The 25,744-nt window shown below is 36.3% G+C and overlaps 1 protein-coding gene across 1 annotated transcript in view; it reads right to left on the bottom strand.

Moving 5' to 3' along the window:
• MDM1 (Mdm1 nuclear protein) overlaps positions 1 to 25,744 on the bottom strand; it is a 29,927-nt gene that overhangs the window by 2,326 nt on the left and 1,857 nt on the right. Inside the window, exons 2-14 of the mRNA XM_081331061.1 lie at positions 23,462 to 23,576; positions 22,620 to 22,984; positions 21,185 to 21,319; positions 20,503 to 20,679; positions 17,559 to 17,680; positions 16,148 to 16,247; positions 13,275 to 13,313; positions 12,775 to 12,950; positions 11,768 to 12,037; positions 10,822 to 10,946; positions 10,306 to 10,439; positions 4,837 to 5,083; positions 3,920 to 3,988 (exon numbers count right to left, since the gene is read on the bottom strand). Coding sequence (XP_081187187.1) covers positions 3,920 to 3,988; positions 4,837 to 5,083; positions 10,306 to 10,439; positions 10,822 to 10,946; positions 11,768 to 12,037; positions 12,775 to 12,950; positions 13,275 to 13,313; positions 16,148 to 16,247; positions 17,559 to 17,680; positions 20,503 to 20,679; positions 21,185 to 21,319; positions 22,620 to 22,984; positions 23,462 to 23,576 — 2,074 coding nt within the window. The remainder of the gene's footprint in view (positions 1 to 3,919; positions 3,989 to 4,836; positions 5,084 to 10,305; positions 10,440 to 10,821; positions 10,947 to 11,767; positions 12,038 to 12,774; positions 12,951 to 13,274; positions 13,314 to 16,147; positions 16,248 to 17,558; positions 17,681 to 20,502; positions 20,680 to 21,184; positions 21,320 to 22,619; positions 22,985 to 23,461; positions 23,577 to 25,744) is intronic.

Below are 25,744 nucleotides of genomic sequence, written 5' to 3' on the forward strand. Positions count from 1 at the left end.
CACAAGGGAAGGGACTCCTGATGAACAATCTCATACATTCTAGGAGTTCTGAACACAGATCTGCACAGACATAGAATCAATTTAGGTGAATTACAATGGTCAAATGAAGACAGATCGTATATGGCATATACAGTAAAACTTAGTAACCACCATAGGCAAACATATATTATAAGCAAAGATTCACCATGAGGACTATGCAAAATAAATGTGTGTATTTAACAGAACCTGATTTCTATGGTATTCAAGTTTTGAAACTCCTACTGCTAAGGATTCTTGATTATTTTGTTATCTTTGCTTTTCTGTTTAGCAAAGGTATTCATGTAGTCCCTACTTATTGATCATTCATTCAGTGACCATTCTAAGTTGCAATAGCACTGAATGAGTGGTACTTGGAAGTTCCAGATGCTCTACCACTTCTGCGGTCACATGGTCACAATTCAGGCATTTGGTAATTGACTCACACTTAAGATATTTACTGTGCCCCATGATCATCACAATGGGAAGCTGGCAGGGAAGGTGGCAAGTCACACCAGTCAGTCTCCCTCGGCCTCCCTGTGCTCATGCAACACTACCGCCTCCTTCACCTGGCTTCCTTATACTTGCATTGACCTGCGCTCATGGCCTGCATCAGGCCTCCCTTAGCACTGCCTCCCTGTGGCACTTTCACACTCCTTGCCTGAAACTCCTGCAGCTTCCTGTTTAATGACCGACACATTTTCGGCGTATGACAGCAACTAAAACTGCCAGGATTTTTACTGCTAAGTAACGTAATCATCTGATGGTGTCATACTTTATGACCACATTGCTTAGCAACAGTAACCCCAGTCCCAATTGCCATTGTCACCCAAGTACTATCTGTAGATTGAACAATTATCATCACACAAAAATTAGGAAAATGGCAAGGCATAGGTAAAGATCTGATAATTTTGAAATATTTAAATATTTTCAGTAGCTTTGCTAAGCAATTTGAACAAGCCCCATGCTTTCTAGTCTCAGTTGTTAGGATGTATGAAGTTGCAGAAGATCTGTCTCTTTTTTTATTTCTTTTGTCAACATAGAAATTTTGTGTATGCAGATGCATGGACTAGATCCAGGCAAAGTACTGTCAAATCTTCCCTTTTCTCATTTAGGGTACTGCATAACAATTTGCCTTCTGAGGTAAAGTAATGTTTTGCAGTGTAAAAACCAGCAAATGTTGATTTTATTTTTCTGCAAGAAGTTATGACTGTACATAAAAATGTCAAGTTACAAAGAAAACTACATTTCAAATATTGTATTTCCTCTTTAGTGGTTAACGTGACACAATTTTCTAGCCCTCCAATAGTTCCAGGTACAAAAATTGTGCCAAATCTGTATAAACTAATTTCATCATCTCATGAATATTTTTAAACTACCACCCATTTTTTATTGCTCTATTTCCAGGAAAGGCTAATCTTGCCAATGGGGCATGTCAGAAATCTTACCCATCGAAAAGAGCATATGGTAAAAAGATACTTTTAAAATAGTTTTTGAAGGCTTTTAAACTGCAGCAGGATAGTTTCTGCACCAACTTTATATGTTCTTTGTTGCACAATTTGGGAGTTATCAATAAGCTATCATTTTCTCATTGATGCCATCTTTATCTTTAAAAAGATCCAATAGGACCTTGGCTGACTTGCATTTTACTATTTTTATTTTTTCTTATTCCAGTCTTTGTACGGTCATTTGTATAATCACTTAAATCACTATAGTGCTAGAATCAGTTTAGAGGGCCTTGTGCTCACTTGCTTCGTAACTGTTGATGCAAGGACAAGTTAAGCCTATAGTTTGCAGGCTGTCAGTTAAAATTAATGTCAAAATCCTAGTAGCTGGTCTGTAACTGAAATCCTATATGTGCTGTTTGGGAGTGCCAGTATGCCAATAGACATTTATTATTATCAAGTACCATATTCCACCTTTTCATATTTATTAAAATTATTTCATGTTAAAGAAAACTGGAAGTTGGAATGCTATAAAATAAAGTATCATCAGTCAGCATGTTTTTTTTATTTCAAAGAATACATTTTGATTCCAAAAGTGCTCCATAAGCTGTTAGAAGATAAACCTGACAGGCAACTACCTCCATGTTTTTTATCACAGCATTAAACTATCTATGAAAGTTAATAATCCTCACAAATTTGAATAAGCTTTCAAATGAAAACTTTCCATTTTAACCAGATCCAAAAGACATAAACCTTGCTATATAAAAAATTTCTATTAACATTAGTAAATAAGCAGTAAGCAAGCACATCCTAGAATGTGAAGTGAAATGGGCCTTAGGAAAGCTGAGCAACAACAAAGCTAGTGGAGGAGACAGTATTCCAGCTGAGCTATTCAAAATCTTAAAAGACGATGCAGTAAAAGTGCTACACTCAATTTGCCAGCAAATCTGGAAAACTCAACAGTGGCCACAGGATTGGAAAAGATCAGTTTACATTCCAATTCCAAAGAAAGGCGATGCCAAAGAATGTTCAAACTATCGCACCATTGTACTCATTTCACATGCTACTAAAGTTATGCTTAAAATCCTACAAGCTAGACTCCAACAGTATGTGGATCGAGAACTACCAGAAGTACAGGCAGGATTTCAAAGAGGCAGAGGAACTAGAGATCAAATTGCCAACATACGCTGGATCATGGAGAAAGCTAGGGACTTCCAGAAAAACATTTACTTCTGCTTCATTGACTATGCTAAAGCATTTGATTGTGTGGATCACAACAAACTGTGGCAAGTTCTTAAAGAGAAGGGAGTACTAGACCATCTTATTTGTCTCTTGAGAAACCTATATGCGGGTCAAAAAGCAACAGTGTGAACTGGACACGGAACCACTGATTAGTTCAAAATTGGGAAAGGAGTCCGGCAAGGCTGTGTATACTGTCACCTTGCCTGTTTAACTTATATGCAGAGCACATCATGAGAAAGGAAGGGCTAGATGAATCGAAAGTTGGAATTAAGATTGCCGGGAGAAATATCAACAACCTAAGATATGCAGATGATACCACTCTAATGGCAGAAAGTGAAAAGGAACTAAAGAGCCTCTTGTTGCGAGTGAAGAAGAGTGCAAAAGTTGGGTTGAAATTAAATATTAAGAAAACCAAGATCATGGCATCCGGCTCTCTCAATTCCTGGCAAATAGATGGGGAAGAAATGGAGGTAGTGACAGATTTTATTTTCCTGGGCTCCAAGATCACTGCAGATGGGGACTGCAGCCAAGAAATTAAAAAACGCTTGCTCCTGGGGAGGAAAACCATGGCAAATCTAGACAGCACACTAAAAAGCAGAGACATCACCCTGCCAATAAAAATGAGTATAGTCAAGGCTATGGTCTTCCCAGTTGCAATGTATGGCTGTGAAAATTGGACCATAAGAAAGGCTGAGCGCCAAAGAATTGAAGCCTTTGAACTATGGTGCTGGAGAAGACTCCTGCGAGTCCCTTGGACTCCAAGATGATCAAACCGGTCAGCCCTAGAGGAGATCAACCCTGACTGCTCTTTAGAAGGTCAGATCCTGAAGTTGAAACTCAAATACTTTGGCCACCTAATGAGAAGGAAGGACTCACTGGAGAAGAGCCTAATGCTGGGAAAGGTTGAGGGCAAGAGAAGAAAGGGACGACAGAGAATGAGGTGGCTGGATGGAGTCACTGAAGCAGTACGTATGAGCCTAAATAGACTCCAGAAGATGGTAGAGGACAGGAAGGCTTGGAGGAACGTTGTCCATGGGGTTGTGATGAGTCGGACACGACTTCTCAACAACAACAAGCAAGCAGTACCTATTTAGGCATGTAATTATTACTATATGTTTATTACTATATGTTTTATTACTATATGTTATTATTATTTATATAATTATTATTATATGTTTTATTTATTATATAATGATAGCTGAAATGTATTAACCAACCTTCATCATGATAGTTTCTCTCCTGAAGGGGTAACTGTAACCAGTTCCTTTTGGGGCTTGCAATGTTACCTATTAGGAAAAGTATACATTTACTGCATTTTATCAATTCAGAAATAGTTTATTTTGTAAAAGCAAATTAAATTAGAATTTTATCTAAAGAAAAATGTGAATGTGCTTTTTTATAGATAATTTTGGTCCCACATTATATAGATTCTTATAGCATATAAGAGCCATGGTGGCACAGTGTTTGAATGCCGTATTGCAGGCTAATTCTGCTGACCGCTGACTGCCAGCAGTTGGGCAGTTCAATCCTGACTAGCTCACGGTTGACTTAGCCTTCCATCTTTCCAAGGTTGATAAAATGAGGACCCAGATTGTTGGGGGCAATATGCTGACTCTGTGAACTGCTTAGAAAGGGCTCTAAAGCACTGTGAAGCGGTATATAAGTCTAAGTGCTATTGCTATATAGGGAGGAGAGAATAATGTACAGTATAGATTGTTTAAAGAAAACATTGCCAGCTGCTCAGGACAGTTATGAAATTACTTCAAAACAGATCCAGTTTGGATCACACCCTGATACGCCACATATTTCTTAAACCTGACTGTAACAAGTTGCTCTAAAGTTTATGAAAGTTCAGCACAACTGGAAGACACTGGACTGAGGAAACAAGTTTACATAGCTGTAAGCAGCATTTATCTCAATCTAAAACCAACAGTAACTTTCTGTCTAAGTAAGTTATATTTTTCTTCTGATCGTTATTCTTCAAAGGATAGTCACAGTATCAAGTCCTGTTGGATACTAACCTATATTTCAATGTATTGCAATCTGAGTATTTGTTATTGCAACAAAACACTAAAGTTATTTTAAATAGATGGGTCAATCTAAACAAAGATAAAGATTTATGATGCAAACCAACCATTATGCTGAAACTCCGGATCCCGGAGACTTCCTTGAATGCGGCACAACCGTCTCCGATAGGGTACATCGGAACCCTTATCCAGCTTTGTTTCAAAAACTGCAGGCATCTGCTCTGAATGCATTAATGTTGTACACTTTCTTGTACCAGAAGTATCTTGATTGGAACACTGATCTGTTCGTAGTGGCAAAGGGTCCAAAGTTTTCAGCCCTGCAGCTGGGGAATTAGTCACAGTTTTTTCTTCACCCTAAAATGCCAAAACAAATATTCCCATTGTAAATAATTCTGCTATTTGCTATGATCCCTAATGTTGTTTAAAAAAACCCCAAAGGCCACAGTAATAATTGGTATTTTAAAAAGTGAAAATAGTTTAAAGTCATTAAATGAAAGCAATCAGCCATGCTTCTGTTTTGTATGTCTTACATTAATTCAGAGATGTGCAAAACATTTTGAATTCTAAGTGTTTCAAATTTGAAATACCCCATCCCAAATGTGAAATGTTTGAAGCTAAAATACTCCGTTTCAAATTCAAAATGATCTGTTTTGAATTTGAAATATCTATCCAAATTTTAGCAAAAGGTTTTCAAGCTTTGGAACAACATTTTGTGCTCAGTATTTTGAGTTTGAAAACTTCAATCATAAAAACAGCATTAGAACACTTCTGGTAAGGTTGAAATAAATTACTTTCAAATTTGAAATAAAGACATTGTGACTCTGGAAAATTGTTAATAACCTTTGTTGTCTCATTTATTTACTATAAAGTTCCTCACAGCAACTGCTTTCTTATGTAGAGATTTCAGAAATCCTGTATGTAGTTATGTGCTATAATTTATATAGTAAATAAATATATACTTGTATTATATACAATTTTTCACAGTATGAATATATAGTTACTAGCCCCAATTCTACTGAATTACCAAAAATAATTATGGATCTTGCAATGAACTGCCATATATATATACATGTAGTTTCCAACTGAAATCTTGTATGTTTGTAAAACTAAGAAAAAGAGAAAGTAATGTATCTCAATGAAGGCACAAAGAAGTGAAGATTTTAATTCTGGATAAACAACGTGTATGAGAGAGAAAGTACAGATTTAATTGTGGGTAAGAATGAAAGTAGGAATTTGTAGGTTGGCATTAGCAATGTTACATGTCAGTGAATGTTAACAAAATAACCAGGGTTAAATTTGGGGGGAAAATTTGCAACTTTCCGAATGAATGCAGCTCAAGGGAAAAATGTTATTGGGAGGGGGAGACCTGAATAGATGAATGAAAACAAATAAGTGCTTACACTACTGGGAGACTCAGAAATGAATTAGATCAGTAATTGATGACTATCTGCTTATAAGATACTGCTGTATTCCTCATCTGACCTTCACTGTCTTCTTCCTTCCACTGCTGGTCCAGAATTCAGATGCTGGGCAAGGGCACAGCGACAGGATCCATGCAGTGAGCACAGCAGGCAGAACTTCATCTGCTGAAGGAAGCTTGCCAGGCCTGGCTGGGGAAAAGGCACAGGAACAGAGCATGTGGAGAAACCCTGTCTTGGGCTGTTGCTGCGAGGAATGATAGCCTGCAGACTATGGAGATAGGATAGGATAGGATTCCATCCCACTGCCACCTTCCCCAGCCAGGCCTGGCAAGCTCCCTTTGACAAAGCTACACTGCCCTGCTGCACTTGCTGCACATATCCCAAATCTCTGCCCTCACCCAACACCTGGATCACAGGCCTGCAATAGAAGAAGACAACAAAGATCAGGGAAGATTGGGGGGGGAGGCACAGATGGGGAGGAGATAGGCATTTGGGGGAATATGCACCAGAGCAGCATAATGTGACCATGGGATGCTGCAACTGGTCTTACTTGCAGGCCAGTTGCCAAGTGCCTAACTGCAACAGGACCTCAAGGACCAGTCATAATTACCTTTCATTCAGCACTTTGTAACTTTAAACAGTCACTGAACAAATAGTCATAAGTCGAGGACTACCTATAATCTCCAAACAGAATGAAAAAGGTGACTCAAGCAAAGAGGACATGAAAGCCTCTTAGAACAAAGTGAGAAGAATGATGTTAATCAGAAGTACAAATAAGGATGCCTAGTAGAATTATGAAGTTAAAGAAATTTTGTATGAGAATAAAATGCATAAAAAAGAATGGTTCCTTTCCTTGAAAAAGTAAGCATAAGAGAAATATATTACATAATGTGTTTATAGACAAAAATTAGTTACAAAGAATGTAACTTTTAATTTTTAATTTTTAACCTATTGTAATTGGGTTTTTTAATTAGAGTTAAGGTTTTTAGATTTTAATTAAGGATAGTTTAATTTATTTTAATTTGTTATTAACTTTTGTATTGTTATATTGTTTTAATCGCCTTGTGAACCGCCCTGGGTCCTACGGGAGAAGGGAAGTATATAAGTTTAAATAATAAATAAATAAATAATCAAAGAAAGCAAGGAATAGTTAAGGTTAAAAGAGGCATTAAAATGTAGAGCTATTTTAAAAACTGTTTAGGAGACTATGAAAAAGACTAAAGGAGCATCCTGAAATGGGACTGAATTAATAACAAATGAAAGAACATGACTTTTTGAATTCTTTACAGCTTCTTTACCACAAATGACCACAGAAAATGTGTTTTCTTCTATGTACAGTCATGGCCGAAATTGTTGGCACCCCAGAAATTTTTCCAGAAAATCAAGTATTTCTCACAGAAAAGTATTGCAGGAACACATGTTTTGCTATACACAGGTTTATTCCCTTTGTGTGTATTGGAACACAACAAAAAGGGAGGAAAAAAAGCAAATTGGACATAATGTCAAACAAAACTCCAAAAATGGGCTGAACAAAATTATTGGCACCCTTTCAAAATTGTGGATAAACAAGATTGTTTCAAGCATGTGATGCTCCTTTAAACTCACCTGGGGCAAGTAACAGGTGTGGGCAATATAAAAATCACACCTGAAAGCAGATAAAAAGGAGAGAAGTTCACTTAGTCTTTGCATTGTGTGTCTGTGTGTGCCACACTAAGCATGGACAACAGAAAGAGGAGAAGAGAACTGTCTGAGGATTTTGAGAACCAAAATTGTGGACAAATATCAACAATCTCAAGGTTACAAGTCCATCTCCAGAGATCTAGATTTGCCTTTGTCCACAGTGCGCAACATTATCAAGAAGTTTGCAACCCATGGTACTGTAGCTAATCTCCCTGGTCATGGACGGAAGAGAAAAATTGATGAAAGGTTGCAACGCAGGATAATCCGGATGGTGGATAAGCAGCCCCAAACAAGTTCCAAAGGAATGCAAGCTGTCCTGCAGGCTCAGGGAGCATCAATGTCAGCGCGAACTATCCGTCGACATTTAGATGAAATGAAACGCTATGGCAGGAGACCCAGGAGGACCCCACTGCTGACACAGAGACATAAAAAAGCAAGATTACAGTTTGCCAAAATGTACTTGAGTAAGCCAAAATCCTTCTGGGAAAACGTCTTGTGGACAGATGAGACCAAGATAGAGGTTTTTGGGAAAGCACATCATTCTAATGGCAGAAAATGAAGAGGAACTAAAGAGCCTCTTGTTGCGAGTGAAGAAGGAGAGTGCAAAAGTTGGGTTGAAACTAAACATTAAGAAAACGAAGATCATGGCATCTGGCCCTCTCAATTCCTGGCAAATAGATGGGGAAGAAATGGAGGTAGTGACAGATTTTATTTTCCTGGGCTCCAAGATCACTGCAGATGGGGACTGTAGCCAAGAAATTAAAAGACGCTTGCTCCTTGGGAGGAAAGCCATGGCAAATCTAGACAGCACACTAAAAAGCAGAGACATCACCCTGTCAACAAAAGTGCGTATAGTCAAGGCTATGGTCTTCCCAGTTGCAATGTATGGCAGTGAAAGCTGGACCATAAGAAAGGCTGAGTGCCAAAGAATTGAAGCCTTTGAACTATGGTGCTGGAGAAGACTCCTGCGAGTCCCTTGGACTGCAAGGCGATCAAACCGGTCAGTCCTAGAGGAGATCAACCCTGACTGCTCTTTAGAAGGCCAGATCCTGAAGCTAAAACTCAAATACTTTGGCCACCTAATGAGAAGGAAGGACTCACTGGAGAAGAGCCTAATGCTGGGAAAGATCGAGGGCAATAGAAGAAGGGGACGACAGAGAATGAGGTGGCTGGATGGAGTCACTGAAGCAGTAGGTGTGAGCTTAAATGGACTCCAGAAGATGGTAGAGGACAGGAAGGCCTGGAGGAACATTGTCCATAGGGTCGCGATGGGTCGGACACGACTTCGCAACTAACAACAACATCATTCTACTGTTTACCGAAAATGAAATGAGGCCTACAAAGAAAAGAACACAGTACCTACAGTGAAATATGGTGGAGGTTCAATGATGTTTTGGGGTTGTTTTGCTGCCTCTGGCACTGGGTGCCTTGAATGTGTGCAAGGCATCATGAAATCTGAGGATTACCAAAGGATTTTGGGTCGCACTGTAGAGCCTAGTGTCAGAAAGCTGAGTTTGCGTCCGAGATCTTGGGTCTTCCAGCAGGACAATGACCCCAAACATACGTCAAAAAGCACCCAGAAATGGATGGCAAGAAAGCGCTGGAGAGTTCTGAAGTGGCCAGCAATGAGTCCAGATCTGAATCCCATTGAACACCTGTGGAGAGATCTTAAAATTGCTGTTGGGAAAAGGCGCCCTTCCAATAAGAGAGACCTGGAGCAATTTGCAAAGGAAGAGTGGTCCAAAATTCCGGGTGAGAGGTATAAGAAGCTTATTGATGGTTATAGGAAGCGACTGATTTCAGTTATTTTTTCCAAAGGGTGTGCAACCAAATATTAAGTTAAGGGTGCCAATAATTTTGTTCAGCCCATTTTTGGAGTTTTGTTTGACATTATGTCCAATTTGCTTTTTTTCCTCCCTTTTTTGTTGTGTTCCAATACACACAAAGGGAATAAACCTGTGTATAGCAAAACATGTGTTCCTGCAATACTTTTCTGTGAGAAATACTTGATTTTCTGGAAAAAATTCTGGGGTGCCAACAATTTCGGCCATGACTGTAATTAAATACAATACTGCTTTGTATATCTGATTTGTCCTCCTTATGTGTATATGTGCATATGCTCCACTCTGAGTCATTGATCATTTACGACTGGTTGAAACTTCCCAGTCACAAAACTGCAATTTGCTATGTTTTTACCAGTTTAGGTGAAAAAAAAACCCTGCCCACTTATGACTGAGTGATCCACTTAATGACTGCCATAAAAACTGTGGTAAAATCAGGTTCAGTCACATGGGTGCTTCAACTTAACAATCATCAAGACTTACAACCAATTGTGGTCATAAGTTAAAGTCAAAAACTACCTGTACTAATTTACAGTTTCTTATTTGACAAAATTATAATTTTCTTTGTAATTATATATTTTATAGGAAGTAAAAATGGACATTACCAATATTTCTTACAGCAATGTTACCTTACCCTGTTAGTTTTTTCTTTTGCTTGTTCTCTTGAAACTTGACTATTTGCCAAGGACTGCTTTTCTGAAGATTCCTTTTCTATTTGCAGTGAGGATGAATGCTTTCCTTTCTGAGGAGATACTAAAACAGCTCCTCCTAAAATAAAAATGAACAACTTCCCCTTAATGCTAAATTTATCACAGAGGATATGGTTACTAATTGCAGCTATATTATATATTTTCTCCAATATCTAAGGAACTGTACCACCTGCATATATTGTAGATGTATAGAAATACAAAGGGGAAGCTACTAAATTCATATTATGCTTGTAAACTTCCCAGGGGCAGCTAGAGAGTAAGGAAGATGACCTTGATGATCAACTTCCTTATTTTCTACACTCATATTGGAACAGACTACTGGGCTAGATTGGCTTTAATCAATTCACCAACACAATTATTAAAATTAACATAAAATGAATTCTTAGGGTCCATGTTAAATCACATTTTAGGAAGTTAAATGAAAACTATCAGGCTTTTACCTGTAACTGGGGTTGTCAAGTCATGATGTGTTCTTTGGAGTCCACCAAGTGCTCTAAGTTGTGGAGTTGGAAGCCTACCACGTGCTCTTAAAGGTTCTGAAGAATCTGCCCTGTCTTCTGAAGAACTTACATTTTTCATGGCAAAATAAGTAAGAAATGGGACAAAATATAATTATCCAATGAACAATTATTTAAAGTCCTCAGTCTGCATTAGAGGTTCTAAGTTATGAATTATTTGAGTCACAAACAAGGTATCACAAAGAGCTTCCAAGTTATTATCCCCAGTCTCTGGATTCTGTTTCTTTTTTTGAATTTATAATTGTTTTTGAAGATTATTTGGGATTTTGTTATAAAATCTTGAGTAAATTTTGTAATTTAATCAAAATAATTTACAGATCATTTTCAATCATTGGTCTTAACATTTTCTAAATTTAACTTTCTCCTTTGTTACATTTGAAGAATACAAATTCAATCATTTTTACAGTTACTTTACTGTCCTACAAATGCTTATTAAATATATTTTTCAAATAAAAAACTCTCAATAAATATATAGTGATGAATAATGATTATGCAGTTTTTCTTCATATGCTTAAACTGATGTTATTTTAAAAAAACATTGGATTAAATCACTGAATATCTTGGTAAGTAATTATTTATAGCCTTATTCAAGCCAGAAAACTATGCTTTATCAAGCCTTGTAAATCAGAATTAGAACTGACATGAGTATGGTATTTGAATATTTGCTTAAGGTATATTACCTATTAGAATTTGTATACCCAAATTCTAGCTCAAGTTATTTGACATAAAAATCTAATCTTATTTACGTCAATGCATCAGAGCTCCCCACTAATAGTGAAATTAACATTGCCCTAGCTAACAGATGTTTAATCACAGAACTAAATACCCCATAACTCCAAACAGGAAAAATAATCTTTCAAATATTTACTTTTGCTGATTGTTTATACTCGCATCCTTGTCATTTTTTCCCACTTTTTTAACTTCATCAATTTCTTGCTTATTTTCTTCTTCTTTGCATTCCCCTAATGTAGCTGACAGAGTTTCCTGTTGCTCATCATCATGCAATTCATCCCAAACTAGACGTCGCTTGACAGGAGTAACAGAAGCATCTGATACACCTAAATTCTCAATGTTATTTTGCAATGGCGCAGGTTGTGCCAATATGTTAGGACCTGAAGACAGTTTATTTTCAGGAACCCTAAATAAAAAATAACAATTTATTAAATGTAAGATTTAATAACCATTTATGTATTTTAAGAAATATTTGGGATCTTCCTCAAAGATATGACTAATGGCAGTTATATCAGCTTAAATACATTTATGTTTCAAATATACTCATCTGCAAATTTAATAATCAAGTAATCCAAATGAGAAGGACCTATGAACTATACAACTAGCTCTCTGTGACAGTAGGGGCTTGAGTTGAAGCTAAAAAATAGGTCTCCATGTCACATGGAACCCAGATTTTCAAAGTAAGTTTGCAATATATGCTAGCAATCTGCTAAATAAAGGAAAGGGGAGAAGTTACTGTGCTTGACAATCTTTATGAGTATCTAAAATCTCTCTGTACACATACTGTACACATAAACGCACACATAAATACAGTGCTTAAGGACCATCTCTATTTTACATATTCTTAATCAAATTTATTTGTGGGAAAATGTGCAAAAGTCAAGATAATATTTAATAACATGTTCATATTGTGGTTAAAATGTTTTTGGATGTAGTCTGAATGGATATATTCATATAGTAAATGATTGCTATACCATCACTTTCTTTCAAGCTTTTTTTTTTAATTTTCCAGGCTAGCCTGCAGCGAAGGGATTGTCTGAAGGTTTTCCATCTAAATATTAACAAGGCCCAGCTCTGTTTAATTTTTTATCCAAAAATACCATATTTTTAAAACACAATCTTCTTCTATGTCTAATTTCTTACCCTGCTAAATCAAGCGCTCTGATATTGTTGCTCATGGTTTCTTCCACACTGGATTCAGAGGACAAATCCCAGAGTCTATTGTTATCTGACAGGATTTGATTTAAATGATCTCTGGAAAAGTGGGTTCCTTGTATCCTCTGCTTGTAAGCTTCTGCTTTCTCTCGAAGTTCTTTCACCTGGATATGAAGATTTCACACTTATTGATGTAAGTTTTCTTTTTTTAACTTGTACTATTTTTGTCAACTTTGCTGGCTAATTAACAGCCACCAACAGCACAGAACAGCATGTCACAGACAATGCACAAACACTGCAGCGCAAATATCAAAGGATACAGATACATTTTTAACGAATGCTTCTTTTAAGCAGTCAAGCCAAAGATCACTGGTCAGTAAATTACTAGCAAGCATCAAACTATGCACATGCTTAATATAACAATACTTTTTTATGATTCATAAATTTTATAATTGCTCCAAACATGAAAAACTTAAGACATGACCAACCTCCATATACCACATGGTATTTAGAGTGTTTTGAGAATCCTGAGGAGAGGAATACAAAAATAAACAATATTTACTAATTTTGTATTAATATTACAAATTTACTTCAAAAACTAAAATGATTTCTTCCATTCTGCTATGACTATGTTATTATACTGCCTCCTAGAGTTCACACTGCAGAAGTGTAATTTAACTTCCTTAAAAATATGGCATATTTAATGAACAGATTGAATAAATATTTGACAACTGTAAAATGATGCATAGTACATTTTCTGAACTGATAGAATGGCAACAACTGATCTCCATTTTTTACATGTGTATTGTTATTTTTATAGCATCAGTATTCACCAAATTAAATAAACAGTTACTCCTCTGTTACTGTTCCATAAATCTCATTTTTACTACTGCTTTCCTGGGGAATACTGACTTCAGCCAAGGTAGGAGAAACTGAAGTGTTTTGGACTTTATTCTGCAGTTCTTTGCGATTTGTGAGGGAGTTTGAATTAACTTCAGTAGTGGTTGTTTCACAACAGACCAGACCTTTTTATTATTTTGTAACCTAGCATAACTATTTCATCAAATTATATTCTTTTTCACAATACACAGGAGTACAAATAAAGCACTTCTTTTTGAATGATTAAATAAGCCCCATCCTTTGCGAGACTGACAGCTATTTCAGAAGCTGCTGATGGTGGTTCCCTTTACTCCTCAAAATGTGATGACAGCATTTCTCATTTTTTAAAAATTCCAAAGAGTACAGTACTGTAACAGAAACAGAAACCAACAGATATCCCAAGAGCTTCAAAAACAGGATAGCAGCAGTATTAAGATTACCGGTAGTTGTATAGCATTAAAGTATTTAATTTCCAATATAGGAAATATCAATTTCCTGTATCATTTTATGGATTTTACGTTAAATGTCATTATATTAATTAAATAAAATTAATTATTATTTATGTTGGGAGAGGGAATTATCTTTCATTTATTGAAAAGGTTAGAAAGTCTTGAACACTGGGAATGAGCAAAAAATGCACATTGCTATAGAACCTGCTAGAAAGCTTGAATTCTGATACTGCCCTTTTTGGAGCATAGCTTTGACATGAGATCTTCAGAAACGGTTCATCTGAAATTATTAACTGTAGGATGACAGGTTAGAAAAGATCAGCATTATATAAGATCTTTCTCTATGTTTAAGTATTTATTATCTCGTCTTCCTTCTTTTTAGATGGATGATCCTAAACTCAGAATCATCGTCTTTTCAATAAATACAAACCCCAGGAACAAACCAGTTGCTGAGAAAAATTTCAGAGAACTCGCAAAAGACAGTAGTTTTGTTCAGATTGCTCTAAAAAGCTAATTATTTCCTCTATCCAATAACAAAAGCAGAATGCCAAAGTTTGGGCACATAAATAGATTAAAGAGATGTAACACATGAAACTAATCTCTATTTTAGTCTTCTTGATTACAGAAATTCAGTTCCAACTAATTCAGGAAACCCTCTGTAACTTTTAATGGAGAAATATTTGAAAACAACACTGCCTCTTCAGTCACTGAGTCCAATCCTGTTCTCTGTGCAGATACATAAAAAGTAAAATAAAACCAACAAAACTGAGTGAAAAGAGCTGCCTTGTAACATTAGACCTCAAATCAAATCAAATATTTATTATTACAGCCATGGGCCAATACAAAATTAAAAGTTCAAATAAAACAAAACTAAACAGAACCGAACACAAGAAGGCATAGCAATATTATCCGCCGGGACCTGAAGACCTGGCTCTTCGAGCTTTCTGGCCTGGACTGAGAGTATTAACTGGGGTTTTAATTGTATTTTAATTGTGGTTTTTATTTCAAGGTTAATGTAATCATTTTAATTGTTTTTAATTTTTGTAATTTGCTGTATTGTTTTTAAAAAATCTTGTGAACCGCCCTGAGTCCTACGGGAGAAGGGCGGTATATAAGTCTAATAAAATAAATAAAATAAATAAATAATGATGAATAAAAATACGTAATAAAATTAATTATAAAAGATTATTTAAAAGATCTAAAAATATTTAATTTTGTTTCTGGCAAATCCCCAGTGCTGCGCCGTGATCACTGCCTGCTCGTCCTTACGCAACCACTGGAGATAAATACTTTCTGAATGACCAAGATACCTATCGATTATGGGGAGGATATGGTTTTTTCAAATATCTCTATAGAAAGAACATCAAAGAGTATGTGTCCAATGGTCTCCACCTCTCCTGAGCCACAGGAACAGAGTCTTTCAGTCAGTGGTGTCTTTTTATACTTGCCATCCAAGACAGCCGATGGAAATGCATGGCACCGTGCGAGCGAAAATGCTTTCCAGTGGTTTACTGACTCCAACTGGCTAAGACAACTGGCAGGTATAACAGCATATCTAATAGGAGTGTGGAGCCAGAAACAGCGGAGCTATACCTAAGTCCGCTTGCCTCTCGATGTCCTCTACCCTTTGTTGCAAGGTTTGTTTTGCTTGGTTGTAGTCCAATTTGAGTATTGAGGCTAAAGAGAAGCCCAGTTTGGCAAGGTTGGACTCGACTGCCTTAATCAATGAAGAGGAGAATTTGTCTTGAAGGATTAACTCTACCCTAACCCTCAAATGAGGAGATGTAATTATTTGAAAGAGTGGGTGCATAGAGAAAGCCATTTCTGAGAAACAAGAGCAGAGATTCAAAACAGCTGGTTAAATGTTGTATTTAAGTTCTACCATGTTCAGTAAAAATGTTGTTTTTCATTTTTCTGCTGTGCAATACTATTTATAAAATATACAACAGCATATATTAAAAGGACAACTTTCAAAAGATAAAGCAATATCAAAACTTTCAAATGAATTCCTCGGAAATAAATAATATACTCACTTGATAAGGTATATTTTTTCTGACATGGACCCAGGCTCCTTGTTTATAGATGTATTGACTAGGAGATAAGAATTTCGATCCATATTCTGTGTTCATTTTCCTAGAAAAACACAGTTCCAAGTAAGAAGGTATAAATATTATTTTGTAACTGTGTAGGAAAATAAGAATGCTAAATAGCAAAGTAATACATAGAATAAAATAGAAATTCAAACAAACAACATTTGTATAGGAAGAGTGTGTCTTTGACAGAAATTAATTTTTCAAGACAGATACAGTATACAGGTCTTAAGAATATCAGATTTTTAGGCCAGCACCAGAACCACCACATCAACAGGATTTCTATTTTAGAAATCAATGAACAGAATAAACTTTGCTAAGAGAGATAAACTAAGACAGGGCTTTTCATCCAGTGGTACAGGTACCACCTGTGGTACATTGGCACCTGGCAGGTGGTATGCGACCATCCTAGAAAAGTGGTAGTGGGGAAGGGGAATGAGCTGAACCTGTGGCAGCACCGCACAAGCCTGAGTGAGAGATGGCTGGAGCTGCAGGGCTGTCAGGGCTCAGCGGAAGTGCCAGGATCAGCACCAGGCTCCAGCTGGAGCTCGGTGCTGATCTCGGCGCTTCTGCTGAGCCCAGAAGAAGTGCCGATCAGCTGGAATGTTGCACCATCCCCAGGGTCTTGTGATTTACATTCAGATGCTTGGCAACTGATTCGTATTTATGATGGTCGCAGTATCCCAGGGTCATGTGAAGTGACCAAAACCTGCTGCAACCACCCAGCAGACGGGGGGGAATAGAAACCAACACCCCCCCCACCCCACCCCCGCTGCCAATCCTCAACAGAAATGCTCACAATGAAAATCTCGGACAGGAGGAAAAGCGCCGCCAGGCGGGCAGGCGTCTTGCTCAGCTCTGGATTGGGGGGCACTTTTTTCAGTGCCATTGTAACTTCGAACAGTCACTAAGCGAACCATTGTAAGTCGAGGGCTACCTGTACTTCATCACTTTTTTCTTTTTTCTTTTGGTCAAGTTTTTGACACCTTGCTAGGCAACTGGTGGTACTCGGATGTTGCCATATCCTAAAAGTGTTACAATGGGTGAAAAGGTTGAAAAGCCCTGAACTAAGAGATGAATCAGGAAATCTCCAAATCCTCTGTGAGTTCATATGGGGACATTAAGCAATCCCTATTTCTTAAACACAAGGAAGGAGGGAAGCATTTCAACTGACCAAATAATCAGGAAATAACAAAACACTTTCTCTGCTCATTTTCAAAGTTGACTCTATTTAAACAAATATAGATATAATGGAGGAATTCATATACTGTTATTCAAATCTGGTCTAGTATTTTATATGTGTAGTGAAAAGAGAATTCAAGGCATTTTATATTCTGATATACTTTATACTTACTTAAAACATCTGTGTGAACACAGCAACTTCTGTTTTAGTTGTTGTTCTTTCTGCTTTGTTTCGAATTCATTTTGATTTGATGAATCTTCTGTCGTCTTTGTAGTGGTTTTATTTTTTTCATTCTAACGAAAAATAACAAAAATACTTTATTGTTGATTGTATAAATTATAATTCATTAAAATATTTAGCTATATTTTATTAAACATCTAACTTTCAAATGTAATTATTAATCTTAATGTTATGTGATATAAATATTATTGTAGAATGTTTCCAACAGAACACTTACTGATTACAGTTCTTGGTATGATATTTGTGAACTTCAAAAACTCAATAATTGTCAGAAATAATTTGAATACACTATGTTGCTGGGAAAAATATGTATTTGTATTTGACTGAAATATGATCAGAAAATAAGAGTAGAAATAAATAGAGATAAATACAAATATTAAGTACATAATGTTTTTCATATTACAGGTAGTTCTCAACTTACAAATTTGTTTAGTGACCATTCAAGGTTACAATGCCACTGAAAAAAGCTACTGCTTTTCACATTTACGACCATTGCAGCATCCCATGGTCACATGATCAAAATTCAGATGCTTGGCAATTGACTTATATTTATGATGGCTGCAGTATCCTATAGTTTCACCTTTTGAAACCTTTTGACAAGCAAAGTCAATGGGGAAGCCAGATTCACTTAACAACCATGTTACTAATTTAACAATTGCAGTGATTCACTTAACAACGGCAAGAAAGTTCATAAAATCAGGCAAAACTCACTTAATGACTGTCTTGGTTAGCAACAGAAATTTAGGGCTCAATTGTGGGCATAAGTCAAGGACTACCGGTAATCTGACTTAGTACAAGAGTATGATCAACCACATTTTTATTACTTCATTGCCTCTTAGGTTACTTAAGATATTATTCTCAATATTCTAGATCCAGCAAACATGAGTGTTTCTATTCATATATTCATGCCAAATCACCTACCACTATCTGTAAGTCTCTTTCATACTATGTTTTTAATTTTGGCTTGATGGCATGAAGATTGAGCCTTAAATATATTTTAAAATGATGTTTTCAGTTAATATTTAACATTTTTAATGAATACAGTCATAGCCGAAATTGTTGGCACCCCAGAAATTTTTCCAGAAAATCAAGTATTTCTCACAGAAAAGTATTGCAGGAACACATGTTTTGCTATACACAGGTTTATTCCCTTTGTGTGTATTGGAACACAACAAAAAAAGGGAGGAAAAAAAGCAAATTGGACATAATGTCAAACAAAACTCCAAAAATGGGCCGGACAAAATTATTGGCACCCTTAACTTAATATTTGGTTGCACACCCTTTGGAAAAAATAACTGAAATCAGTCGCTTCCTATAACCATCAATAAGCTTCTTACACCTCTCACCCGGAATTTTGGACCACTCTTCCTTTGCAAACTGCTCCAGCTCTCTCTTATTGGAAGGGCACCTTTTCCCAACAGCAATTTTAAGATCTCTCCACAGGTGTTCAATGGGATTCAGATCTGGACTCGTTGCTGGCCACTTCAGAACTCTCCAGCACTTTCTTGCCATCCATTTCTGGGTGCTTTTTGACATATGTTTGGGGTCATTGTCCTGCTGGAAGACCCAAGATCTCGGACGCAAACCCAGCTTTCTGACACTGGGCTCTACAGTGCGACCCAAAATCCTTTGGTAATCCTCAGATTTCATGATGCCTTGCACACATTCAAGGCACCCAGTGCGAGGCAGCAAAACAACCCCAAAACATCATTGAACCTCCACCATATTTCACTGTAGGTACTGTGTTCTTTTCTTTGTAGGCCTCATTTCATTTTCGGTAAACAGTAGAATGATGTGCTTTACCAAAAAGCTCTAGCTTGGTCTCATCTGTCCACAAGACGTTTTCCCAGAAGGATTTTGGCTTACTCAAGTACATTTTGGCAAACTCTAATCTTGCTTTTTTATGTCTCTGTGGCAGCAGTGGGGTCCTCCTGGGTCTCCTGCCATAGCGTTTCATTTAAATGTCGACGGATAGTGTGCGCTGACACTGATGCTCCCTGAGCCTGCAGGACAGCTTGCATTCCTTTGGAACTTGTTTGGGGCTGCTTATCCACCATCCGGACTATCCTGCGTTGCAACCTTTCATCAATTTTCCTCTTCTGTCCACGACCAGGGAGATTCGCTACAGTGCCATGGGTTGCAAACTTCTTGATAATGTTGCGCACTGTGGACAAAGGCAAATCTAGATCTCTGGAGATGGACTTGTAACCTTGAGATTGTTGATATTTGTCCACAATTTTGGTTCTCAAGTCCTCAGACAGTTCTCTTCTCCTCTTTCTGTTGTCCATGCTTAGCGTGGCACACGCAGACACACAATGCAAAGACTAAGTGAACTTCTCTCCTTTTTATCTGCTTTCAGGTGTGATTTTTATATTGCCCACACCTGTTACTTGCCCCAGGTGAGTTTAAAGGAGCATCACGTGCTTGAATCAATCTTGTTTACCCACAATTTTGAAAGGGTGCCAATAATTTTGTCCGGCCCATTTTTGGAGTTTTGTTTGACATTATGTCCAATTTGCTTTTTTTCCTCCCTTTTTTGTTGTGTTCCAATACACACAAAGGGAATAAACCTGTGTATAGCAAAACATGTGTTCCTGCAATACTTTTCTGTGAGAAATACTTGATTTTCTGGAAAAAATTCTGGGGTGCCAACAATTTCGGCCATGACTGTATATGACCAAGAAATATCAAGAACCTCCAAAAAAATCTGTGATATTTTAAAAAATATTTTTGAAATATGTATCATTTCTTTATGTATCGCAATCACCAGGATGAGAACATGAAATGAATCAGCCAAATTAGAAATTCTAAGTATAGAAATTGCTAATTGAAAAGGGACATAATGCTTTAAAATGTAATAAATGAAGTACAATACCTTTTCTTCACAGGAGACTTCTACTGATTCAGATCTAGGACCTTCACTCTCTTCCAGAAAGCATTGTTTCAGTTGTTTTATAGGGGGTGAAGGTTTGAAATTCCTTTCATATTCAGTTTCAGGGATAATAACGGGAGACTTAAATGGAGGAATGGATTGACTTGATCTGTGAATAAACTTTGGATTATAAAATACATCAATTTACTTTTTTAATAAAGCTAAGTAACTTTGCCATTGAAATTACAGAGACTTAGTGATGTTTAATCTCTGCTATATTGCTGCACAGCAGAAAAGTCTTAATCAGTTGATACAGAATGATCCAGCCATTTATTTACAGGCAATAGTACTCAAAATACAACTGTATATAGCTGAGAGGTCAGCTAATAATACCAAATATAAAGTATTTGGAACAAAATAGAGTATTTAGCATACAATGTAACACATCAAAAAATGCAGTACAACAAACAATAACTGGAAAAAGCCCCAGTGAAGACATTGTCCTGCATACTAAAACTGCAACAAATAAGTATCACAACATTTTATTAAGACTTTAGTCTAAATACAAAGGAACTCTGGAAAAAGCCTCACTGAGCATAATTTAGCTTATTTTTAAATTAAAAAATATAAAGTTGTGCGATGCCTTTCAAAAATGGAAATACTTCTTAAAATACTTAAAAGTTACCTGATCTGCTGCAAGGACTGGAGAAAGCTTCTGTGGGGTTTTCCAAACAAACTCTCTTTGATACTCAGAACTTCTAGGGAAGCTTCTTGACCGTGAAATATTTATGCCTGCTCTCCTCTGTAGAACTCTGTTCAGCTGACAGTTGATATTAATAATAAATTCAGAATGTCATTTCTTTTTGTGGTCAAATATCAAAAGTTATTATTATCAACACTAAAATGGACAATGCTGATAAAAGCAAAGTATAACATTCTGTACACAAGCATGGAAACATACATTTTAAATCTAAACCTGTTACCATTAGTGGTTAGAACTGCCATTGATTTAACATGACGAAGCACTGAAAATATTTAGGCTGTCATATAGTCAGTGGCAATTTATTTATTTGAATAATGAAACAATATGCCTGTAAATTTTAAACCAATGTGTCAACATTAGCTTTCTTGACTGCTTCTTTTCTATTATTATTTTTTCCTTTTGACTAATTTATATTGCTTATATGGCAGTTTGGGGAAATCTATTAAATTTATGTGATTAAATTCTTAATGAACAGTTGTAGGACAATTTTCTTCCTTGAATCTTGTGTTATTGATACCTTGAATCTTGTGGGGGGTTTTATAATCACCTGATATTTTAGCCCTCTTCCTGTAAAAGTTATTTCTTTTTTTTTTCAAAGCCCTCAGGGGATTTCTTGCTTTATCCTTTCTTAGAATCCAAAGATTCTTGCACCTCTCCTAGTCTAATGATTACATTTCCTAAACTAGGCACCTTCCAGATGTGGAGACTCTGATTTCTAAAACTTTTAGCAATTGCCATTCTGGCTCTCTGGAAAATTCTGCAAATTAAAGTTCACGAATCTGGAATGCACCCAGGCAGGGAAAGTTGTTTTGTCCACATTAAGTATCCCATGGCTTAGGCCCGGGATACTTGCAGGACCATCTACTGCTGGGAACGAATTCCCATCGCCCAGTACGCTCACACAGAGAAGGCCTCCTCAGGGTACCATCAGCTAGGCAATGTCGGCTGGCGACCCCCAGGGGGAGGGCCTTCTCTGTGGGAGCGCCAGTCCTATGGAATCAGCTCCCCCCTGAGCTTCGGATGGCCCAAAATCTCCAATCCTTTCAGCGCGGCCTCAAAACACTCCTATTCCACCAGGCTGACCTGGACTGACAGGCATTTTAATTAATTATATTTACAATTTTTAATTTATTTTTAGTTTTTTTATTTTAATTTATTGCACAGATGATTTTAATTTTATTTTTATCTTAATTTCTGTACTTATTATATGTTTTGTTGTTAGCCGCCCTGAGTCCTTCGGGAGATAGGGCGAGATATAAATCCCATTAATAAATAAATAAATAAATAATAGTTACAATGAATTATTTCTGAGCTTTAACTTGCAACATCAAATCAAACTTTTTTTTGTACTTCCTACCCCATGATCTGTTTTTCCTAATTCTTTTTTTGTAGATGCTAATACTTTATTTTCATGCACTGGAGTTTGGGGCACTGACTTCTTGCTTCTTCCAAGTGCTTCAGTTGATTCAGATCCAGATCCTGCAGAGCTGAGATGCAGTTTTTCAGGAAGCCTGGGTGCATCAGGTGTGTCAGTTAGATCCTTATTCAGTTCAACATCCTTGCTGTCAGTTTTGTGCAATTCAGCTGGCTCACTGACTTCGAATTCTGATAACGCAGCTTTCTCCAAGCCATTACCTCCATTCCATTGAAAAGATTTTGAAATTTGTGTGTCATAATGAGGCACTCTTCTCTTAGAAATAAAATTTGGTTCTCTTGTGATCCCTGTAAAATACATGCAATATCAAATACTCTGAAAATTCTGAAAAAGAATTTGAACACCAATCTATTTCTTTTGCATGCATGCAGAAAAAGAGAAAGATACAAACACAAATAAACATTTCATCAAAGAAATGCTCCTTTTAGTTTGGATAACACCTATTAGTATATTAACCTTCAGTCTTACTATTTTCTATTACCAAATACATGTCAAACAATGAAGAATATTTAATTTTTCAGACCAAATATCTAAGTACATTCTCTTTTCGTCTTAACAGGAAGCAAGTTAATTTAGTATCTAATATTTTTGTGTTTTAATGGTATCTAATGGAGTATTATGAACACAAACACAAACATGAAACTGTGTTTACCCCACTGCATGATAAAATTTATTTAACGAAATCTGGATAATTAGTATGTGGAAAGCAGTAACTATTGTAAGTATTTCTTACAGAAGAAATAAAAACATCTAATTTGTCTTACCAAACTCATCTGATCGAAGGCCAGCCCATCGGCATTTTTGTTCATGTGTAGAGTTGCAGACTCTAGGCTGTTCTGACTGCTTCCATTTGAAGTTTCTTTTGTACTCACTTAATCCCTACAATAATATAAAATGTGAAATAGTAATTTTATGCCTTATTTCTTCCAAACTCAGTAAAGTCACAACCTGGAAGAATTCACGTAAGCATTTTTACTTGATACCAATATATACCAAGGTATAATTTCTCATAACACTAAAAAATAAAGACAAAAGATTTAGCCAACAGGTTTTCCTATTTATATGATTTGATTCTATCTGAATCTACTTCATACATTTGCATAAGCGTGGTTACATTCATACTTTGAATATGCTTATCTTATTTCCTCAAGCAGCTTATTATGTACATGCAGTTCCTTCATAAAGTAAAATTTACTTTAGTACTAATAGGAAATGTCTTGTAGAAAGGAAACAAAACTTATTAAATTTTTATTTCATATTACTTAACCCATCAGAATCTAACTTCACATGTTTGAGATTGTATAGGTGCTCCTTGATTTACAAGCACAATTGGGATCAGAATTTCTGTCATTGTCACTATAGTCATAAGTTGAGTTGACCCGCTTTTATGACATTATGCAGTCATTAAGCAAATCATCAAGAACGTTTAAGTGAATCATGTCATCATTAATCAAATACAGCTTCCCCAATGGCCATTTTTTGAAAAAAAAAATGGCAAAAAAGGTTGCAAATTGTGACCATGATTGCAGGATGCCACAAATGGTCATAAATAAAATCCTGCTGCCAGGTGCTCAAGTTGCAATCACATGACACAGGACTGGTGAGATAGTCATAAATGCAAGTACAGGTCATAGGTCACTTTGTCCCAGGCTGTTGTTATTTCAAAAGGTTGATAAACAGTCATATGTTGAGATTTAAAAGCAACTAGTTTTCTTTTAAAAATCTGGATGGGTAAGTCCTTTTGTGATAACTGTTCTGTTAATTTACAATTAAAGGGAATTATAAACTTTAGAGACATTATTATTTAATAATTAAGGGCTATAATACATATTAGAACAAAAAGTCAATCAGCATCATCACATATATTGTTCTACATGGCACAAGCCGTCTTTGCAAATGTAGCAATTTGCTTACAGATGGGAATAATACTCTTAATAACATGATGCTGCACTTATAACTTAAACATCACAGTAAAGGCTAACAACTGTAAATATGGTATATATTTTGTCCAATTTATGAAGAGATGTTAACTTCATTGTGTAAATAGACTGAAGCTTCTGGTTAAATTTCCAAGGATTAGACTTAATTTTAAAAGCAGTTTGAAATTCTGTTCAATTACTAAACAAAAAATATTTTCATGTCATGAAGTGTTGTTGCATGTAATAGGTAATTTCATCTGCAGGATGCTACATATTAATAAACAAAAACCATTAAAAATAAGTTTAATAAGATACTGTTTTATGAAATACTATACAAGCTATTTGGGCAGTGAACAAGACTCTTCGGTTTTCCTTATTATTTTCTTACTTTTCCTCTTTTACTTAACAATTAATTGCTCTCGACTTTCCTATTCCAGAAACCAATGATAACGCTCAGGTTTTATAAGGCAGTTTCACTATTCTTTCTTCTTCACAAATTCAGATACATTATGCTCTTTAACAGTCCATAATTTTTAACAATACTGTACTTCTTGAGATCTTTTCTGTAGGTGGTTTAATATTCCATATTAATATTCTTTAAGTAATATTTTATTACTTATAGCAGAATAAAAGTTAATAGTGAGCAAAACTCTATTAACCAGAGGAGGGAGGAGAGATTGTATTCTATACACTACAAGATATAAAGTGGATTTCCTTTCTTTCACAACTTAATTGGTTCCAATGCTAGGTTTACAAAAGAACAATGTGGATTAATTCTCTATTCCTGACCACTCACTCATCTCCACTGAATAAAAGATTGAAACAAATATATACGTTATAGGTTTAGGGCTGGGTTAGAATAATTAGGATAACTGATAAAGAAAATTAAAATCCAAATTTCCAAGATACAAATTTCTGGATGGTATTTTTGAAAGAAGCTGTTTTTGAAGGACTACGGCAGGGGTGTCAAACTGCCAGCCCATGGGCCAGTTGCATCATGCCCACCCCCATTCCGGCAATGCAAGAAGTCATGATACATTGCGACACATCATGTGACATGGTGAGTTTGACACCCGTGGACTACGGGCTGTTTCTAAATATGTAGGTAGCATTTCAAGATTACAAAGT

This window comes from Vipera berus (assembly GCF_964194415.1).
Source record: "Vipera berus genome assembly, chromosome: 6".
Classification (NCBI taxonomy): domain Eukaryota; kingdom Metazoa; phylum Chordata; class Lepidosauria; order Squamata; family Viperidae; genus Vipera; species Vipera berus.